The sequence below is a fragment of the Synchytrium microbalum genome (assembly GCF_006535985.1).
Source record: "Synchytrium microbalum strain JEL517 chromosome Unknown SmJEL517_scf0010, whole genome shotgun sequence".
Taxonomy (NCBI): Eukaryota; Fungi; Chytridiomycota; class Chytridiomycetes; order Synchytriales; family Synchytriaceae; genus Synchytrium; species Synchytrium microbalum.
In genome coordinates, this window is record NW_022158359.1 from 336,853 (window position 1) to 355,994 (window position 19,142).

Sequence of the window (19,142 nt, forward strand, 5' to 3'; positions counted from 1 at the left end):
GTTGGATCTCACTTGAGCTTCAAACGAAACTGACGATGCTCATCCTTTGTTAGTGAAAGCCGTAGCCGTAAATCCTGTCGATTACAAAATGGCTCTTCTTGGGTTTAATGTCCAAACTCTGCCAGCTCGCCTAGGCATCGACGTAGCAGGAACGGTTACAAAGACTGGCTCAAAGATATCCAACCTAAAAGTACGCTACTAGTTGCCATAATTCGAGTACCTGAACCCTAAGCTTTATGTTAAATGTAGGTCGGCGACGACGTCTATGGTCTCACCGGCTCTGGCGGCTTCGCTCCATTCGCGAGACTAGCATCAAAGCGTGTCTTCCCCAAACCACAAAACATTTCATTCGACGAAGCTTCAACTTTGGGTATCGGTGTCGCTACCGCATCCTTGTCGGTCTTCCATCCTGATGTAGGACTTGGTTTTGATCTTCCATCGGCTCATACCAGCTACTTTCAGCCTCAATGGGTGCTCATATGGGGAGGCAGTAGCAGTGTTGGTGCTTTTGCAGTTCAAATGGCTGTAAGTTTTGTAAATGTCAATTTGGCATTGTTCTGAATGCTAATAGGGTTTCCATTTCTTGTAGGCTAGGGTAAACATTAATTGTCGTTTGCTTGAACGTGCAACGACTCACACCTGGTTCGTTTCTTGTTCAGGCTGGACTGTCGGTTATAACAACTTGTTCACCACGCAACTTTGACTATGTCAAATCTCTGGGTACGCAAAAATACCACAATTGCCCCCTATATATGGTATCTCAACTCTTTTATCTCACTGTAGGAGCTGAAGTCGTCTTAGATGCAACCGAAGGAGAAGCACTCATCCCAAAAATTAAAGAGATTGCTCCTAAACTACGACACGGCTTAGACTGCATCTCTGGCGCTACCGTTGTCATCGTATCCAAATGTTTGGAGAAGGGAGGTGTCGTCGTCGGAATGACTGGACCTCCACCTCCGATAGCAGAGGGAACCACTTACCGTGGAATACGTGCGTTGGCTTGATTTGGAGCATCAACAACACGATGTCTGACCTAATCCCTATTGTAGAGTCGGGAGCGCCAGCAACATTGGATTGGGTACAGAATTTCTTTGTCAGTGAGTTAAATCCCATGCTAGAGGCCTCTGAGATATTGCCAAACAAGGTAAGCTTGGAGAGACCGCGTAATGGAGAGAAAGTTTGTGAAGCGTTCGTGGTGTTCCTTTGGAACGTGGTTGCTGGTGGCAAGCACTTCGTGTTTTGCTCACCGTTTACTTTGAAACAGGTACAAGTTGTCGATGGTGGCCTTCATGGTGTCAAGAAGGCGTTGGAGCTCTCAAGTACTGGCAAAGTCTCAGCAGCCAAGCTCGTCTTGCATCCTCAAGAATCCTTGTAATCCTCATAAATGTTGCAAAGAGACGCGTTATTCACGTCTAGTGAGTTAAATAAAATATATAAAGGGAGAATTTGAGTCAAATCAGTGGTTTCTTCTACATATCTACACCGTGTAATGCTTCTTTGATCTTTTGTCCAAGCGAAAAAACTCATATGAGCGACAGTGGAATCTCAATCAAAGAACTTTTTCGTATCCTCGTAGTACTCACTATCTCTGCAGTCGCATTCTCATCAGCAGGTTCAATCTCTTCTACTTCTCACAAAGTTATCCCTTCAAAAATCGACAAGGTACATCAATTTTTGTCAATTTTTTTTGTTTCGTGCATATGGTCAACAGAGTCAATCATCTACTAATATAATTCGCAATCATCTAAATAGATGTCTGAACGTACTTACATTATGATAAGTGTTTCTTTACACGTTGCCTGAAATTTCTACCCTTTTTTTTCATTGATGCTTTCATCAGAAACCTCCATCACCCACCCAATCCAAGCTAATCATCTTTCCTTTCCCGTCATGAATTTACGTCAAGCCTGACGGCGTTGAACGTGGACTCGTTGGTGAAATCATCAAAAGATTCGAACAAAAGGGTTACAAGCTCATTGGTTTGAAAATCATGTCTCCTTCAAAGAAATTGTTGGAAGAACACTACCAAGATTTGGCTACAAAGCCATTCTTCCCTCGGTATGTATTGGAATTTGGAGGAATCGTAAATATACCGACGCCCAACCTTTCTTGGTCACTCCTTTTTTCTTGTGAATGAACGTTGATGCTAAGATTATTAACTTTGACTTAGATTGGTTGACTACATGATGTCTGGCCCTGTATGTGGAATGGTCTGGCAAGGAAAGGAAGTCGTCAAGACTGGTCGTGTCATGTTGGGTGCTGTAAGTTTTGTTCTTGGCTTGAATGTCATCAAGGCAACCAAGGCTCTTTATGGACACTGGATTTACCTCTTTAATATTAGACCAACCCTCTTGCATCTGCCCCTGGTACCATCCGAGGTGATTTCTGTATTGATGTAGGAAAGAACTTGTGTCACGGTTCTGATGCCGTCGAATCTGCTGAACGTGAAATCGCATTGGTATGTGTTAACGCAAATTCCCAAGGCGAAATGCTCTTTCCTTGTAGATTCGGAGATGCTGACTTTTTTTGGTCCTCGCCATTTCTAGTGGTTCCCTGAAGGTACTCTTACCTACAAGCGTCACGTCGACTCCCTCATCTACGAATAAACCCTCCCATTGTTGATTTGATTTGACAACTCTTTTTGTTTGAAGGACGGAAGCTCGTCAACAACATTTAAAAAAATGGAAAATAGATTTACATGTTACCCATCAACATCATTTGACGGCTGTGCGAATGTCTACATGTCATCCTGCGAGAAACAAACGCCTGTGCGGATACGTCAGGCTTAAGTGCGTGATGCTTTTCTTGCTAAAGCAATCTTTACAAGTGCGCTATACAAAAGTTTGCTAGATTTTACAGCTACCATTTCAAAGGATATAATACATCTGCTCCTTGTTCTTTCTCAGCTCTGCACTGATCCGCTTGAGTTCAATCAATGCCAGCACGACGGCTTTTGCTTTTCCATGCTTCTTGTCAAATGCCAGCTGCGTAATTTCGTCCACTGTGAATGCATCATCTACACCATCATCACCAGTCATAAACTAACAAAAGAGGTGTAAGATTTCTATTGAAAAATTGCAAGAATCACAATAACGGACCCTCTTGTCTGTTGTAAAGTCGTTTATCTAATGAAAATGAAGGTGAGATTCTCGTAAGAATAGAAAATCGTTAACTCGCTCATTCACATAACACAGGACTTGTCTCATTTCTCCGCCCCAACACATACCTCAGCTACATATGCATTGAGCACATCAGTCGTAAGTTGCGATTGCAAGTAATCTTCCAACCTATCCATTTCATCCTGCCTTATTGGATCCATGAGAGGCATAGACGATGATCGTGAAGAGTTCGATTCTCGTTTGGACAAACTGAATCTGCTACGATTATTTGAGAGCAAGAAGGGAACGGGTGGTGTTGCAGTCTCTGTATCTGTTGTTTTGCGCGAGAGTATAGAGTGTGGTGTTGGTGGTGCTTCTACTTCATCCGATTCTCGGCCGTATTCTTCAAAGTTTGCTATGAATGAAGTAATAATGATCAGCTGAATACAACATGGAAGCATACAGTGAAAGATATCCTCACATTCCATGAGATTCAACGAATACAGCGACAACCCCAAACTTTCGAATGCTGGTGGAGATGGCGATCGATCGCCCTGTCTCGATCCTTGTGTGTAGGTACGTTGGTCAACATTCAGAGAAGTGTTTGCTGAAGCGTATTCAGACCCTTGCATGACGTCCGCTTGATCGCCTTGATCACAAACTTCATCATCATCAGCATCATTGTCTTGATCAGATCGACCAGTAAGTTTGGGTGGAAGTTCGTAGCCATACTGTGATAGGTGCGAGACAATAAATTCTGTTTGCAGGTTGATCTGTAAGTGGGAAGGAGTGAGTGCGAGAGTACGGGAATGATATGAATGAGAATATGAATTACTTTGGATAGAACATCAGTCAGTGCACTCAATACACTTTCAGTGCTCATGTTTTCACGTTCGGATTCCAAAGCACTGGCGGTATCTGAGAAGCTGCAAATGGTCTGATAAAGCAAAAAAACATGTTAAATTCATGAAAATTCTTCCAAGTTGGTCACTGATCGAGGTTGCGAGTAAATTTGAATTGGATCGAATAGGTGTCATCACGATCAAGTACAATTCAGAATAAATACAGCATACAGAAATACTATAAATTCCAATAACATTAATACAGTCCACTTGAAGCATACCTGCGAAGTGTTGCTAAAGAAGGAATCTCTGATGTGTGAAATGGCTTCCCAATCTTTCACTGCATTCTTGTCAGTCAAGTTATTAATAGCTGCTACTTCATTCTGCATCTTCTTTGATGCCAGCAATAGAGCATCGCAAAAGTCGTCTGCCTCTTTCCTCATCATCGTGCCTAACAGGGACTAGCTGCAAAGTGTTTTGACAAGATAATCAACAAGATCATGCCCACAAGACACGGTGGAATGCTTAAGGAATACCGTTTCTCATAGATCATTCATCCAATTTACGAATTTGACCCGTCAAAACACGTGTCTAATCTCTCCTCATCGTGTTCTCCTATGTTTTCAATTCGTAATAAACGTCAATGTAAGCTTACACGATGGAAAGCAAACTAAACGCGCAAAAGAAGGTATTCTCGCTACCATCCGTAGTGCAGCCATCAGGAACTGGCCAGTCAGCCTCATTCAGTGTCCCTCTTGACCCTCAATTGCTAGACGACATTGAACGTGAAGCTCACAATATCGCCGCTGATTACGCGGATATGATACAGAGGCTACAGAATCGGATTATTAATGCATGTATATTTATATCTTTATTGATGTACTTGTTGAGGGCTTTTGGTTGAATGCATCACAACATCAACCACATCTAACGTTTTCTGCGCTCTCTCTTGGTATAGATGAGCCAATGGACACGAGAATCCGTATCAGTCAACAAACTCGCTGTCAATAATCTATGCGATACGGTGGACACCGGTGTGAAGAGAGCTACGGAACTCATCAACAGAACGGAGGAATTGGATTTTGCTACAATCAAGGGGTTTAACGAGCAAGTGTGAGTGACTTGTGGGCTATGTCATACGTTTGAATGTGTCTTATTCACCTTTCTGTTGTTCTTGTTGTGGTAGTAAATCTATGAAGCTTATGCTGGATGCAATGGAAGCCTCACTTGTTGGTCCAGACAAGTGAATTACCATATACTCGGTGCTTTACTTTGCTCTCGTCTTGTACATATGACCTTCATATACACCTTAATTTAAAGACTCATGAATCTGGGCAAAGCGTTATTGTTTTGATTGTTATTTTGCTTATGTTTCTGTTGGGTCTGAGAGCATCAGCAGGGCGATAAAAACCTCGCCTCTCTGTCGGAATGGCTGCATCGGTCACCACAGTTCGGTTGCTTCCACACACGGACAAGTACCAAACACGATCGTACCAATATATTTTGCAAGTATATAAGAGCTAGAAAAACGTTACAAAAGATATACGAGGCTGCACAAGGGATATACAAAGAGTCCAACGAACTTTGCATATAAAAAACAGAAACTACAGAATGTCCAAAATGTCCAAACCCCTTATTCAGACATGTAGCCATCCACCTCACTGAGGCCAGAGTCATCTTTAGCCTCACGCTTTGGTGATGGTTTTTGATGTTGTTGTAGTTGTGGTGGTGGTAATGGAGTACTTGGTGTTGGCAAGTTGTCGATGTATTCATTCATCAGACAATCAAGTGCTGCAAGCCCACGAATTGGACGTTGACTATTATTATCGGCATCCGATGACGTTGATGATGATGATGACGAAGATTGACCAACGAAATCTGGCCCGATACGTTGAGGTTTTGATGATGATGACGATAATGGAGTAGGGGTAATAATACGAGATCGATTATTGCCACGACTGGTATTGCTGCGGTCGTAGTTGCTCGTAATTTTCGATATGTTCATAATATTCGATACGTCCGTAATGGTTGACGTACTAGTATGGATCGATACTTCATCATCATCCTTCAATTCAGCCGTTCGAGCTATACGTGATTCAATAGACGTACCAGCAACACTTGCGGTACTACTATTGATTTCACCATTACTACTGACACTAGCACGACTAGCAATACGTTCATCTTTGTCATCGTTTGCTCGAGCCTTCCGTTTCAGAGATGGAATGACTTCATTCTCGATACGGGTTTGAGCTGCTTCAGTTTCGAGTAATAGACATGATACCTCTGCTAGTACACTTATTGCTGATCTGTTCAGCAAGTGTGTGTCAGAAGAGGTATCAATCGACGACTCATATATCGATAGTTGTTGTTCTGACGAGTCAGCTGGAGAGTTGGGATATGACATGTCGGGAGTGGCAAGAGCTTGTAAATTACGCTACAAAACACGGAGAGAATAGTTATTGTAATAGTGAAGTTTCAAAAAAAACACTGTAATTGGAGACAAATCTCAAATTGTAGTTACCTGAGTTGCCTCTAGACCACGGTAAATACGATTCAAATGTTTACGTGATCGTTCAAAATACTCAGACTCACGTTCCAATTGACCGATTTCTTGATCAATAGGCCGATTCTTGACAGAGACATTCTTGCCAGATTCTTTACGAATCCTGAGTGAAGAATCTGATAGAGTTGGAGACTAGAGAAAAAGGCTCGAATTAAAGAATGCATGCCACATTGAATGTCAAGTTTCTCGAACTTACATCTCCATATCCAGGCCTTGGAGCAAATTGACCATTTGACAAACGAGGAAGCCGAGCTGCAATATTTGCCTTTGCAATAGATGCTGCAGACGGTTGCGTCAAAAGCGATGTAGTAGGCAGAGTAGGTGTTCTCGCACCAGCACGTTTACGTAATCGTAATCGAGTACGTTTGGGTGCCTTGTAATCTGAGTCTACACTATTGACTTCATCTGTTTCATCATCTTCAGCTTCACTAGATGGAGCCATATCACCACCAGAGTATGGAGTAGGTACGTAATTGGCATACAATAGACCAACGAGTGCTGATGATGACAATGCGTCGTTTTCGGCAGTACCGCAAGTACTGGCAATATGTTTATGACGAGATACGAGACGACTGCTATCATCAGTTTCTCCATCACTGGCGTCACCGTCAATCATGAAATCAAGAGTAGCGAGTTCTTCATCTGTAGCGTTTGCTGGAATGAGTTCATGGAACTCGTTTCCAGAAGTCTGCATGTAGTCAATATGGATTGGATCAATGTCTCTGTGGTGACGAGAGCGAACTAGGTTTAAAGAAGAAGAGAGGGGAAAAAATTAGACGTGTTGATGGTACAGAATGTTGTTGACGTGGAGCTCATTCACCAACAACAATTTGAAAGTTTGAAAAGTCAAATAAAGGTCAAATCATACTTACTGTGAGAGACACAATTGCTCTTGAGAGTAAATACAGCAGCACAGGAGCGAAGTGGACACTATTGATATACCAAAAAAAGGTAACAACGAGGTGATTGATCCATATTGCGCGTTGCATTCGAAATACAACTTACCAGATACGGACGTTCCAGAGTATGAACACGCAAGTGTTCGAGCATACGACCTTGATACGTGAACACACGACGATTTGTACAGTCCTTCCATCGACACACACAACTTTCGTGTGATCTAATCAAAGAAAAGAGTGACAGAGTTAGCAAAGGGAGACAATACAATGTAATTATAATTAGATTGATGGCATTTCACTGTATTGATCTCATCGGTTCCATAACAAGCAAAAACGGTTGTGAAAAAATTGACAGCTTATATCGCCACAGCATGAACATAACACAGCACACCCGACAACAACACAAGGTGAATCCATCATTTCCACTAACGAAATGACAGATTCCACCCTCATTTTCCTTCATCTCTTAATCACCACCACCAAATACTTCCCACACATCCAGCAACATGACGCACAATTCCGTAGCAAAACACCCACATATCGATCGTTCATATGCAACATAGTGAAATGGCTCCGTACCAATAAGAAATAATTGATTATATCATCAAATTGGCTTACTTGTTTGGCCCAAATGGTAGAATCTCAACGTGAGTTTTGATGAGATGCTGGACGAGCTCATGCATTGTCGGCGTGGGATGGTTGCAGCACTCCCAGAGACATGTTTTTGGATGATTTTCCATTGGATTTACATAGCGCTGCATGCTTGTCATCTTGTCCTATTGGCAATATGAAGCTTATAGGTATTTACTTGCTTTTTGGAATATTGGAAGTGTGCAGGAGCACTGGATATATCAGGTACACCCCATGAAGACAGTGAGTATTTCACGTTAATTATCGCATATTTACGTGTCGAAACAACCTATTTTCCATCCTGCGATCTATTACATTACAGCGAACGTTTCTTCAAAGTCAGTCCACAACCTCGCTGCGGTAACGTGAATCTGTGAAGTTGGGTTCAAATATAAAGTAAGATTGGGAGGTTGATGGGAATAATTAATTTTATCTAGCAGCAATTTATCAAGACTATACAATGATGCAGGAGCAGTCTTTTCCTATGACACTCACTCTCACTTACTACCACTCAACTTCGTCTCCCTAGTTCCAAACGTATCAGGTACCCACGCTGGCCATCCAGAATGTGCTGGCATACCATTCTTCACAGCCACAGCATTCTCCTGCCGATACTTCCAATACTCACTAGTGAATTGCCAATGCTCTTCACCAGTGTCTTCCTCCAATTCTCGTATAAACCATCTAGGAGTCCACCACTCTTCACCAAATTCTAGTCCTGGATCTTCTCGTGGCGGACCATCTTTCACATGGGTATCTTCATATGCTTTTATAACTACTTTACGATTGTTGCGTTGTAGGGTCTCGAGAGTTTCCTTTAGTTTGGAAGCTTCGTCCCATAGACCTTCTTCCATAGCCTTCTGGTCGGGTCGTAGACGTGAATCTGTCAATGGCAAATATGGTTTCAAGGTAGTTGGCATATCATTTAGTGTCAGCGCTAGCGAGGTATAGTTAAAGTTTAGAGGTGATATGGTAGGTGGTTGTTCTCTGACCCATAGTGTTAAGGTCTGATTTAATAAGCCTTTGCCTATGGGATTTACTGGTACTGCGAGTACTCGATCACCCCAATTTCCTTTCAATTCATATCTAATCGTCCCATTCTTGTCTCGAACAAACCCTCCCAATTCACCTGCATCAGCTGGTTGCCCTCCATCTTCCTTATTGCTCACTGTTGGGCCACCCAAACCAAACCAAGTGCCACCACCTGCCTGTGCTTTTGACTTGAATGATATAGTGACTTCTTCGTTCGTTCTGTGGTTTTTAACTACCATGTCACCTAGGTGGTCGACCCATAACTTGCCAACGATTAAATTATTAACTACAGTAGTCACTAAAAATCAGAGTAAACATAGCAAACCGTTTAGTCTCTATCAAATGCATTTCTATTTGAGGCTTAATGTGATTCACCTTTGCGCCATGAGTAGTGCTCCATCTCTATAGGAGCCTTCGAGTCTTTTGATGGCAAGATGGGAAGCCGAACGTGGCAGACGCCGAGTGGGTGTAATTCCAAACTACGCCCCCAGAATTTACTCTTGACGTTGACTTCAGCCCAAAACACATAGTCTGGCGACTCACAATAACAAGCAGATATCGGCGGATGATGGCATGTTTGCTCTGAAATATATCTATACCACTTGTCCTCTCTGACCAGTTCAAAAGTCTCGCCCTAAATCATTAGTTTACGGCTTAGCAATGGACCAAAAACAACAAGATAGCTCAAATAATACCAGCATAGGATTGAAAGGCTTATTAGCTCTCTTAATAGTACTCGAACTAATTGTGACAAATGTTAATACATAGTGTCGTGGAAAATAACAATCTCATATCACGACGCCCCAACAACATGAAGACTCACTAATTCGACATAGCATAAGCAGCCACCATCATAGTCCTATACAAACTAGCCTCTTCACCTTCCAAACCTTCCACGTCCTTCAACTCACAACCAACGACTTTGGCATGTAGAGCAGCAGGATCCTGACCACCAACTTTCATACCTTCTATACTTCGCATGGCTCCATGACTTCCTATTCTAGCAGCAAAGCTCAGGATTTCGGCATACTCTACATCCTCTGCCATACGTTGTATCATACTTAGAGGCTCATTGAAAAACACGGGTAATGTCACTTTAGATAAGTCTTTACCTAAAAAAAAATACAGATGAGCGTCTTTAAGAAACGACGTTCAAGCAGGAACAAGCGCCTTGCCTATAGCTGATCGGATAAACGACCAGACATTCAAGGCAGGTCGTGGAGCACTAGGATTCAGCGGAAGCCGTTCTCTAAACGGAAGCTTGTATCCAACTGCAGACATCTTCACATCTTTCAGTGACGGCAGCTCGGATAATACCATTTCCGTTGACGTGGACTCTGTATTATCGGTATTGGTGCCTTCAAGTTGTTGCAATGCCATAGGGGATACAACTTTTGATCCTTTACGACTTGGCGTTCGTGTATTTGGAGTACGAGTTCCAGATCGCGAAGTACCAGATCGTTGTAAGGTAGCACCACGTTCAGGAGATGCTCGTTGTTGTTCTAATGGCTCAAATCCAAACACCTGTTCTAAAAATTTACTTGGATCTTCAGCCTCAGCGTTTTGAGCATCGTAGAACACATCTTCGTCATCGGCCTCTGCTGCATCGTGACTATTATCATGGTCATGATCATGACCGTCACTAGATGCAGTAGGAGAATGAGCTTCATGGTCGAAATCGTCGTGGCCTGAAGTAGTATTAAGATGACCTAGCCCCATTTTCCCAGTGGCAGCTATTTCTTCTTCGGTCAACCCATCGAGCCCAACAAATTTCCTGACAATCTCCTCCCATCGTTTCCTTCCTTCAATCTCATTCCGCCATCTCTTTGCCCACTTTTTCTCTCGTTCTTCACATAGAGATATCACCTTTTTTACCGTTTCACTCACTCGTGAAGCGCTAGACTGACACAAGGAGGCTATATGAGTCGAGTCCAACTCTTTGGATATGTCTTGAGATTTAGTACGACTGTGGATATATATACCAGTATCTGAAGCTGCATCAGATGTAAGCGATCTACCACCAGCAGCACTTGCTGTGAGTAAACCGCTACTACTAGCAGCAGCATTTGCCTTCTCCGTAGCCTGCACAAGCGCCTCCACCATTCTTTGCTGTACATCTAAATGGACATTGAGCAGATACACCAGCGTATGCAAATCCTCAACGGGAGTTGATAAAACATTGTTACTGCTATTACCAAGAGCAGCAAGCTCTTCTTTGGATGGATTTCGTGCTGGCAACGGTGGAGGTTTTATCTCGGCATTGACATAGGATGCCTCGGTGCTGGGCCGATCTGGCTGCTGTGACACATCAACGGAATGTTCACTGTGATGAGATACAGAGGCATTCTCAGAGGCTTCAATGTCATCCATGCCTCCAAATACTTTATCTATATCTTCGAACGGTTGTTCATCACCAGCTTGATCGGCTGGTAATGGATCTGGAGACAATGATTTTCCTTGCCGATTTCTATCAACGGCCCATAATTTGCTTTCATTTAAAGCCCAGACTATACGATAAGAAAGAGCGTGAGTTAGGCTGAGCTAAAAGATACAATAGCCTCATTTCATACCCCATTTTTTTGCTTCAGCAGGCGAACGAGCCTTGAGCGCATATCGGATCGATCCTTTACCAAGCACATCAAATCTCGACTTGTCATTATGATCAGGCATTACAATCTTGGCAATCAGTAATGATATGGATCCACGACAACTGAGTGGATAATCTCCTGCTGACTGAAAATATGATAAACTACTGTTCTCTAGTACAAAGTATCGGTGCTTGTAACCAGAAGCGTAATTGGTCCATTTCATCAGAGTGCCTCGTAATGAAGGAACACCAGTCTGTACTCGACCACTGGCAGAAGATGTTGCCTGTGCTAACGAGGCTGCGAGGATGGGTGCTTGATATATTGCTAGTTGAAATTGAACATGAGCAAAAATACAAGACAGTTGAATAAATGGGAGTTTGCTCAACATTCCAACACATGGTTTTGCTCAAGTTCAACCGCAATGTTTGCAACCAACAAGGCACACACCTGTTTTGAGTTTAGCTCTCGCAGAGCTATCTTTGGCAGCCACATCACTAGGCGTTTTACCCTTGCGGTCCTTGACTTTAGGATCAGCACCATTCTTGAGAAGCCATTCTACGAGCTGCATATCATCTACTCGAGCAGCGACGTGTAGTAAAGATTGATCACCTTCCAAGTCAAACGGTCCATTAATATCAATCCAACCGGCTTTCAAATAAGAATAGGCTCTAGAATCTGGAGCAAAGAGAGCGAGTATTTTATGAGTATCCTTCTTTTCGACAATGAGGCCCAAGTGAGTCAGTATCTCTTGACAGAATTGCTTGCGATGACTTTGTAGGACTTGAACTACTTTGCCATTCTTGGCTGACTCTTCTGTTGAAACACAAAACGGAAACTAGGTGTCAGTTTACAGAGCATGTTATCCAAACACGAACCGAAGCGCGACATCTTGCCTGGAGTGCGTCCTTCATAATCTCTAATAGTCTCGTCCACACCAGCAATATTCAACAACTGTCCAACCACATCCGATCTTCCTAATCTACTAGCCAAATGTAATGGCGTCTCTCCCTCACTATTCTTTTGATTAACCCAGCTATTATCGGTACAAAACTCCGCAATGATTCTATCAATAACCGGTTTGGGCGACAAACTAACAGCCAGATGCAGTATACTTCCAAAAGGAGCAGATTGTTGATGTTGAGGTTGCGTGCTCAACAACGCGAGATATCGTTTCACGACTTGGATTGTCGAGTCAATGTCGGCTGGAGAATTACATTTCTGGAAGGCTTCGACAAGTTGGAATTGTTGTTGGGCCATGGACGCGATGGTTGTGACATTTGATGGCGAAGTGTTTTGGCTATTCATGGAAGATAGAGATTCCGCAGAGCCCGCTGCGATAGATGACTTTGGCCTTGGTTTCATGTCTCGAGAAAGCGGTCTGGGACTTGGAACTGTCCCTTCCATCTTGACTGACTATCAAGTGCACGAGGAGGTGAATGTGTACAAGAGATGAGGGCTATTCACGATGCCTTATCACGACGCCTAAACAGCTGGAAATTTTATTTTACAGGTATACACGCCAACGACACTGTCTCCTTGCTTCCCCATGCCAAAATCACAAACATTCACCAACAAGACCACTCTGCAACATGTCAAGCAACAAAAGCGAACCAAAACATCCCTATCTGCTGGCCTATCTGTGTGTGGGCAAGCCTGACGCATCTACTATTACCACAAGACGCGATCGGAGAATTTTCTCGACGTGTTTTCAACCGTGATTAGAACCTCTAATACCCTACGATTGGCAGAGTCGACTGGCCAAAAGTTTCATTTTCTTCACAGACAACAAGCATTTCAAACTATCGAAACGTGTCGTTGAATATCTAGGGAAATTCCTGCTTAATGTATGTCTTGTGCTCCGTGCACCAGCATCACTGAGTTCCGTGAAGTTAACTTCAACACCACACATATAGCACGCAAAAGTTACGAAACTGGCTCCTGTACAAGTCATCATGAGAGGTTCTGGAGGAGGCTACTTTGCTCCAAAGGGTAGCTCGCCACCACGAGCTGGCGCTTTTGGACCTAGGAAAATTGAAGATACTGGTGAGCATTCAGACGCGTCGGATTTTAAGTGATGCTATTCATGATGGACGTGATTCTCTAATGACGCGTCATTCTCGTCTAATTCAAATCTGGCTCACAAACGACCTGAACAATCACACTCACAATACTCTACCATCCTTAGCCTCACCATCAGGATTCCGAAAACTGTATGATCGTGGTGACTTCCCAATTTCTGTTGGACATGATTCCAGCAAGAATAAGATAAACTGGAAGGTAAGCGCTTAAATGTGACCCTCAATTCATTGACAGTAAAACTGTTTTTTCCATTATCAAAACAATATTCAAAACACGCCTCCACGTAAACCAGGTCGACATCGAAAAGCTGGACTACCACCACTACCTCCCACTCTTCTTTTCCGGCCTGTGTGAAACAGAAGAGCCATACGCCTTCTTGGCTAGACAAGGAATCCACGACTTGTTGGATAAAGGTGGTTCCAAGATCCTTCCTGTAGTTCCTCAACTCATCATCCCCATCAAGAGTGAGTTTACATCGGAATTACCAAACCTCAAGCATGCAATGCAAAAAATGCCTGTCCACAAGATGAAGCATTTACTAACCTTTCCTTGTTTCTGGCTCTGATAGAGGCCTTAAACACCAGAAACATCCAAGTCATCACCACAACCCTCAAAGTCCTCCAGCACTTGGTTGAATCAGCTGAAATGGTTGGCGAAGCATTGGTACCTTACTACCGTCAAATCCTACCTGTATTCAACTTGTTCAAGAACAAGAATGGTATGTAACCGCAAAAATCTGCATCCTGCATCCAGTATACCACTTTTTTGCTCCTGACATCAAACTTACACATACGTTTACACACAAAAACAGTCAACTTGGGAGATGGCATCTACTATTCTCAACAACGACGTGAAAACATTGGTGACTTGATTCAAGAAACCTTGGAAAAGTTTGAAATGACTGGTGGAGAAGATGCCTTCATCAACATCAAGTATATGGTACCAACGTATGAGTCAGTTTTATCTCGTGTTTAAACAGATCCAAGTGCGAAGTGTATAAAATTGAACATAACATTGAAACGTAAACTGATTGCAGAAAGTGAATAAATTGTAAATTTTGATTGTCAATTCTCTCTTCTGTCATTTCTTTCCCATGGTTTCACTTTTAATCTGCCAAAAAAAAAAAACCAACCTGGCATGCTTTTGCGCTGAAAAATCTTTATTTATAATAAATCCGAGACAGTGTTGATATTGAGTGGTGGGATGTGTTTGAGCGGAAGGCGGATTTTGAATCACAATTCATTTGGGGGGGACATAAACTTTTAGAACTCTTTCTTCTCACACTCTCAACATGAGCAGTTTCCAGCAGCATTGGCTCGAGCTTGAGCATCCAAATCCACACGGCCACTTCCACCAGTTGCACCACTTCCAGCAGCTCCTGCTAATCCTGTTCGTGAGCGAGATTGCACCAATTGTTCGAGTGGTATTTTCTTGGCTATTAGTTCAAAAGTGAAAAGAGATGTGTTAGCTGGTGCGTGAAGATGAGAAGGATGTTGGTTGGTGCATCCAGATGAAAGCGCAGATAAAAGAGAAACAAAGCGTCGTACGTCCTGGAAAATGGCAGTGGGTCTCTTGCGATTTCATGCTACGTACCAATATCAGTAAACACTTCCATAACATTGTCACCCGTCTTTGCTGAAGCTTCTGCAAACAAGAGACCGGCTTCACTGGCGTATGATTGAGCTTCTTCTGTGGGGATTGCACGAGAAGTAGATTCCAAGTCGAGTTTGTTTCCAACCAAGGCAATAACTATATTTGGGTTTGCTTGTCTTTGCAATTCCTTGACCCATGACTTTGCTTTATCCAGAGAGGCCTACATTGTTAGATTGATGATGAGTGATTCTATTAGCAATATAGATGCAAAAAAAGCGAAGGTGTATCAAAGTTATCGTGCGAATGCAAGTCTGTTCGTTGACATGGTTTCGACTCTTGCACTTCCAACAGATGGCATAAACCATCACGATCAACAAGCGAAAAAAAGAATGGACACCATCAACAAGCTCAATGTATGGAATGAATACTTACGGGCTTTGTGATATCATAAGCGACGATGGCGGCTTGAGCGTTTCTATAATACATTGGGGCTAGGGAGTGGAATCGTTCTTGACCAGCGGTATCCCAGATTTCGAATTTGATGATCTTGTCTTCCAATTTACACTTTTGAGTCAAGAATGCAGCCCCAATGGTTGGTTCCTTGTTTTCTTGGAATTCATTGTTGACAAACCGTAATACTAGCGATGACTTGCCAACAGCTGCTTCACCTAATAGGACCAGTTTGACCTAAATAATGTAAATGTATGAGTGCATTGTTAGTGGTGGTTGTGGAGAGTTTAAAGTTTTAAATGTTGGAATGATTGAGATGTGTTGTGTCGAAGCCAGAGCGATGATGGAATAAGCAGGCTGACATAGTGTGGAATGTAGATTGACGATAGCAGAATGAGGCTGCTTAATAGAGTTCCTGCAGTCGATACAGTTCTACATACCTGAATGGGTTTGGCAGTGTTTGCCGCTGCTGGAGTTGTCGACATTTTTATCGATTGTACACTCGATATGATATATATATAAGATAATGGAGTTGGAATGTAGACCAGTGTAGGTACTCGATTTCCCTGTCTCTCTCCTTCCTGCTTTGAAACTTGTTATATAGCAATCACGGCAATCAGCAGATTCGATGAATTTCGAAACATTTTGCTCGACCGACAATCTACGTGGACAAAACTAACACAGAGAGAACCATAACACAGTTATTTTGGAAATGTTTCGTGATTTCTTTTTCATTATATGGAATGGCAGCGCTTTTAACTTTGTCCAACGGGCTGCATGGGCGACACGTCGTGACATTTGGAAAGGAGAACTCGAGCAACTCAAATCGCGTCGAATCTACTTAGACACGGCATCACTCAAAGCCTATTGACTATAGTAGTGATTTGGTCATATAGATCCAACCCAAAAGGACAGAGTACGTACAGCACATCGCATCGGGCGAACACAATCACCTCCAGCAGTCCAAATTCGTTGGAGAGCTTGACTAATACTCTCTCTAGCTTTTAAAATGGACATTCCACCTTTACGGTGAGCCAACACTGCGAAACTTTTCAGGGCAGCGATCCTCATTCGACTGAATCAAACCAAGTGACTACCACTCGTCTCCTTGAAACCTCAGCTTACACGACGCGAACAATGACTTGCTGAAACATTCCAATACTCAGTTAGGCTTCCCTGCTCTATTTCAAGAAAATACAGAGGTTGACACGTTAGGTTGGAGTCAAAAGGGAAAATCACAAATATGGCTGCCACACGAAAGCTATACTTGCGCATCGTAAATACCAACCGTGATGAATCAGTCGAGGTACCGGCACAGGCTACCGATGAAGAGGTCAAAAGCCTGTTACTAGCTGCTGCTGATGCCACTCCTGAAATCGTTACAATGGCACGATTGACGCGCTCATCCGATAACTCAGTACTCGCCATCAACAAATTCATACCTGCTAATGATGCTAACGATCGATATCGCCTGGAAATTAAACAAGGTATACTTATTGGAATGACGTACTTATTGCCTTTTGCGTACCAAACGTGAAGGTGTAAAAGCAAACCAGACATTGAACAACCTCCGTTTTGTCATTCATAGGCGAAAAGAATAGACAACTTGATGACCTAACCACCCAATTCACTGACGTCCTCGCCGCAAACCTGACTGTAAAAGACGTCACCGAACTCAAAGACTCGCTGACCGTCATCCGTCGCAAACTCGACGACTTGGACAAGACAATTTCCACAGCTACAGGAACAATTCCGAAAGCTCCTCGTCAAGTAGTCAAACGAGTCTCGAAACTTGATCCTCGATTCACCACCAGTCCTAAATACATCTTGTCTGAAGAAACAAAGATGTATTTGAAGCAACCGACTTTTGATAACTGGTTGTGGGATGAGAATGAAATTACTGTCTTGCTCGAAACTATCTTTGAGGAAATGGGCTTGATTCAGGATTTCAATATTGAGGCTGCTGCGTTAAGGCGGTTTTTGAATGCCATCAAGGATAATTACAACCACAATGTGAGTAATTCGCGAAATTAGCTTTGAAGGAAGCGGCCCAGTACAGAGAGTAGAATACTGACTTTAGTTACATGTTTTTAGCCCTTCCATAACTTCAGACATTGCTTCTGTGTCACGCAAATGGTATGCAAAAAAAGCTCCCTCAATATGGAGTGATGAGAATGCTTTTCTCAATTCTAATTTTTTGTTTTGTTTTCTAACCACTTAGATGTATGGAATCCTAAACAGGACTGGCGTCCTTCGGAAATTCAAGCCCCTAGACCGTTTAGTCCTTACAGTTGCATGCATCGGTCACGGTAAGCACACTCTCTGAAGCCATAGTTCCCACGCACAATATACTGATTTTGTTTTCCTCTTGCCAGATCTCGACCACCCCGGCTACAACAACGCCTACCAAATCAACGCCAAAACCGAACTGGCGACCATCTACAATGATCAATCACCACTCGAAAACCACCACTGTGCAATGCTCTTCGCCATCTTGCGAAACCCTGAATGTGACATACTCAAGAATCTGCCTGATGCAGTCTTCCGTGATGCCCGCAGAAACATTATTAAATGTATCCTTGCAACGGATATGGCCAAACATGGTGAAATTATGGCACAGTTCAAGAAGGTTTCTGAGAATTTCAACTTTGAGGATGCTGAACACAAGATCTTGGTAAGGTGTCTCTACTCTGAGCGTTGTGTATGCTTTTTTTTAGCTCTGTGTTTCAATCCTAATCTCATCCATCCTTTTGTATTCAACTAGCTCATGCAAATGATTATTAAATGCTCCGACATTTCCAACGAAGTGCGACCAAACGATGTAGCTGAACCATGGGTAGACTGCTTGTTACAAGAATTCTTCTCCCAATCTGATCGTGAAAAGGCAGAAGGGTTGCCAACTGCTCCATTCATGGATCGTGAAAAAGTCACTAAACCTGGTGCTCAAGTCGGGTACGTAGTGTTTGCTAAACTTCATGACTTCAGAGCAAGGGCGACAAAAACGGCTGTTTGAGGAAAAGAATATACCCTTACACGCTTCTGACACGTATTTAACACTATTGTCTAGATTCATTGGTTTCGTCATGATCCCACTGTACGAATTAGCTGCCAAAGTCCTCCCTGATATGGAAGATGAGATAATAAGGCCAATTCGAGACTCTTTGACCTACTACAAGGAGATGCAAGTGAAAATGGATGCAGCCAAGAAGGCCGAAGAAAAGAAATGAGAACACACCTTCAATGCCTCCTCCCTCAGATATTATGAAGCCTCAGGACAACGTGGCCTCCAAATTGTGCTTTTTTGTATACTTTCTTTGTGTCTTTTTTTAAAAAAAGTTTAAGAAAACCTCTTCAAACCCTTACATATA

The 19,142-nt window shown here is 42.8% G+C and overlaps 7 protein-coding genes across 7 annotated transcripts; 4 read left to right on the forward strand and 3 right to left on the reverse strand.

Moving 5' to 3' along the window:
* Positions 1–1,990: 1,990 nt before the first annotated feature.
* On the forward strand, positions 1,991–2,606 carry YNK1 (nucleoside-diphosphate kinase; the record flags this gene model as incomplete). Its single annotated transcript, XM_031168361.1, has 4 exons — positions 1,991–2,058; positions 2,171–2,261; positions 2,342–2,458; positions 2,547–2,606. 4 exons carry the CDS (start codon positions 1,991–1,993, stop codon positions 2,604–2,606), a joined length of 336 nt encoding a protein of 111 aa, XP_031025704.1.
* Positions 2,607–2,867: 261 nt separating this feature from the next.
* On the reverse strand, positions 2,868–4,386 carry SmJEL517_g02434 (uncharacterized protein; the record flags this gene model as incomplete). The annotated part of the gene is made up of 6 exons (XM_031168362.1): positions 2,868–3,041; positions 3,099–3,125; positions 3,227–3,513; positions 3,580–3,871; positions 3,934–4,035; positions 4,222–4,386. The coding sequence occupies 6 exons, from the start codon at positions 4,384–4,386 to the stop codon at positions 2,868–2,870; spliced, it is 1,047 nt and encodes a 348-aa protein (XP_031025705.1).
* A 212-nt stretch (positions 4,387–4,598) lies between these two features.
* Positions 4,599–5,187, forward strand: SmJEL517_g02435 (uncharacterized protein; the record flags this gene model as incomplete). The annotated part of the gene is made up of 3 exons (XM_031168363.1): positions 4,599–4,819; positions 4,904–5,053; positions 5,127–5,187. The coding sequence occupies 3 exons, from the start codon at positions 4,599–4,601 to the stop codon at positions 5,185–5,187; spliced, it is 432 nt and encodes a 143-aa protein (XP_031025706.1).
* A 386-nt stretch (positions 5,188–5,573) lies between these two features.
* Positions 5,574–12,909, reverse strand: SmJEL517_g02436 (uncharacterized protein; the record flags this gene model as incomplete). Its single annotated transcript, XM_031168364.1, has 13 exons — positions 5,574–6,374; positions 6,462–6,635; positions 6,700–7,244; positions 7,376–7,433; positions 7,509–7,623; positions 8,534–9,362; positions 9,440–9,698; positions 9,760–9,805; positions 9,888–10,176; positions 10,291–11,571; positions 11,635–11,976; positions 12,100–12,465; positions 12,528–12,909. 13 exons carry the CDS (start codon positions 12,907–12,909, stop codon positions 5,574–5,576), a joined length of 5,487 nt encoding a protein of 1,828 aa, XP_031025707.1.
* Positions 12,910–12,955: 46 nt separating this feature from the next.
* SmJEL517_g02437 (uncharacterized protein) lies at positions 12,956–14,706 on the forward strand (the record flags this gene model as incomplete). The annotated part of the gene is made up of 8 exons (XM_031168365.1): positions 12,956–13,084; positions 13,163–13,291; positions 13,401–13,496; positions 13,566–13,695; positions 13,838–13,929; positions 14,024–14,195; positions 14,300–14,449; positions 14,543–14,706. The coding sequence occupies 8 exons, from the start codon at positions 12,956–12,958 to the stop codon at positions 14,704–14,706; spliced, it is 1,062 nt and encodes a 353-aa protein (XP_031025708.1).
* Positions 14,707–15,017: 311 nt separating this feature from the next.
* Positions 15,018–16,259, reverse strand: SmJEL517_g02438 (uncharacterized protein; the record flags this gene model as incomplete). Its single annotated transcript, XM_031168366.1, has 4 exons — positions 15,018–15,166; positions 15,325–15,544; positions 15,757–16,011; positions 16,215–16,259. 4 exons carry the CDS (start codon positions 16,257–16,259, stop codon positions 15,018–15,020), a joined length of 669 nt encoding a protein of 222 aa, XP_031025709.1.
* A 758-nt stretch (positions 16,260–17,017) lies between these two features.
* Positions 17,018–19,001, forward strand: SmJEL517_g02439 (uncharacterized protein; the record flags this gene model as incomplete). Its single annotated transcript, XM_031168367.1, has 7 exons — positions 17,018–17,261; positions 17,363–17,787; positions 17,869–17,910; positions 17,996–18,083; positions 18,150–18,448; positions 18,539–18,726; positions 18,842–19,001. 7 exons carry the CDS (start codon positions 17,018–17,020, stop codon positions 18,999–19,001), a joined length of 1,446 nt encoding a protein of 481 aa, XP_031025710.1.
* Positions 19,002–19,142: the final 141 nt, after the last annotated feature.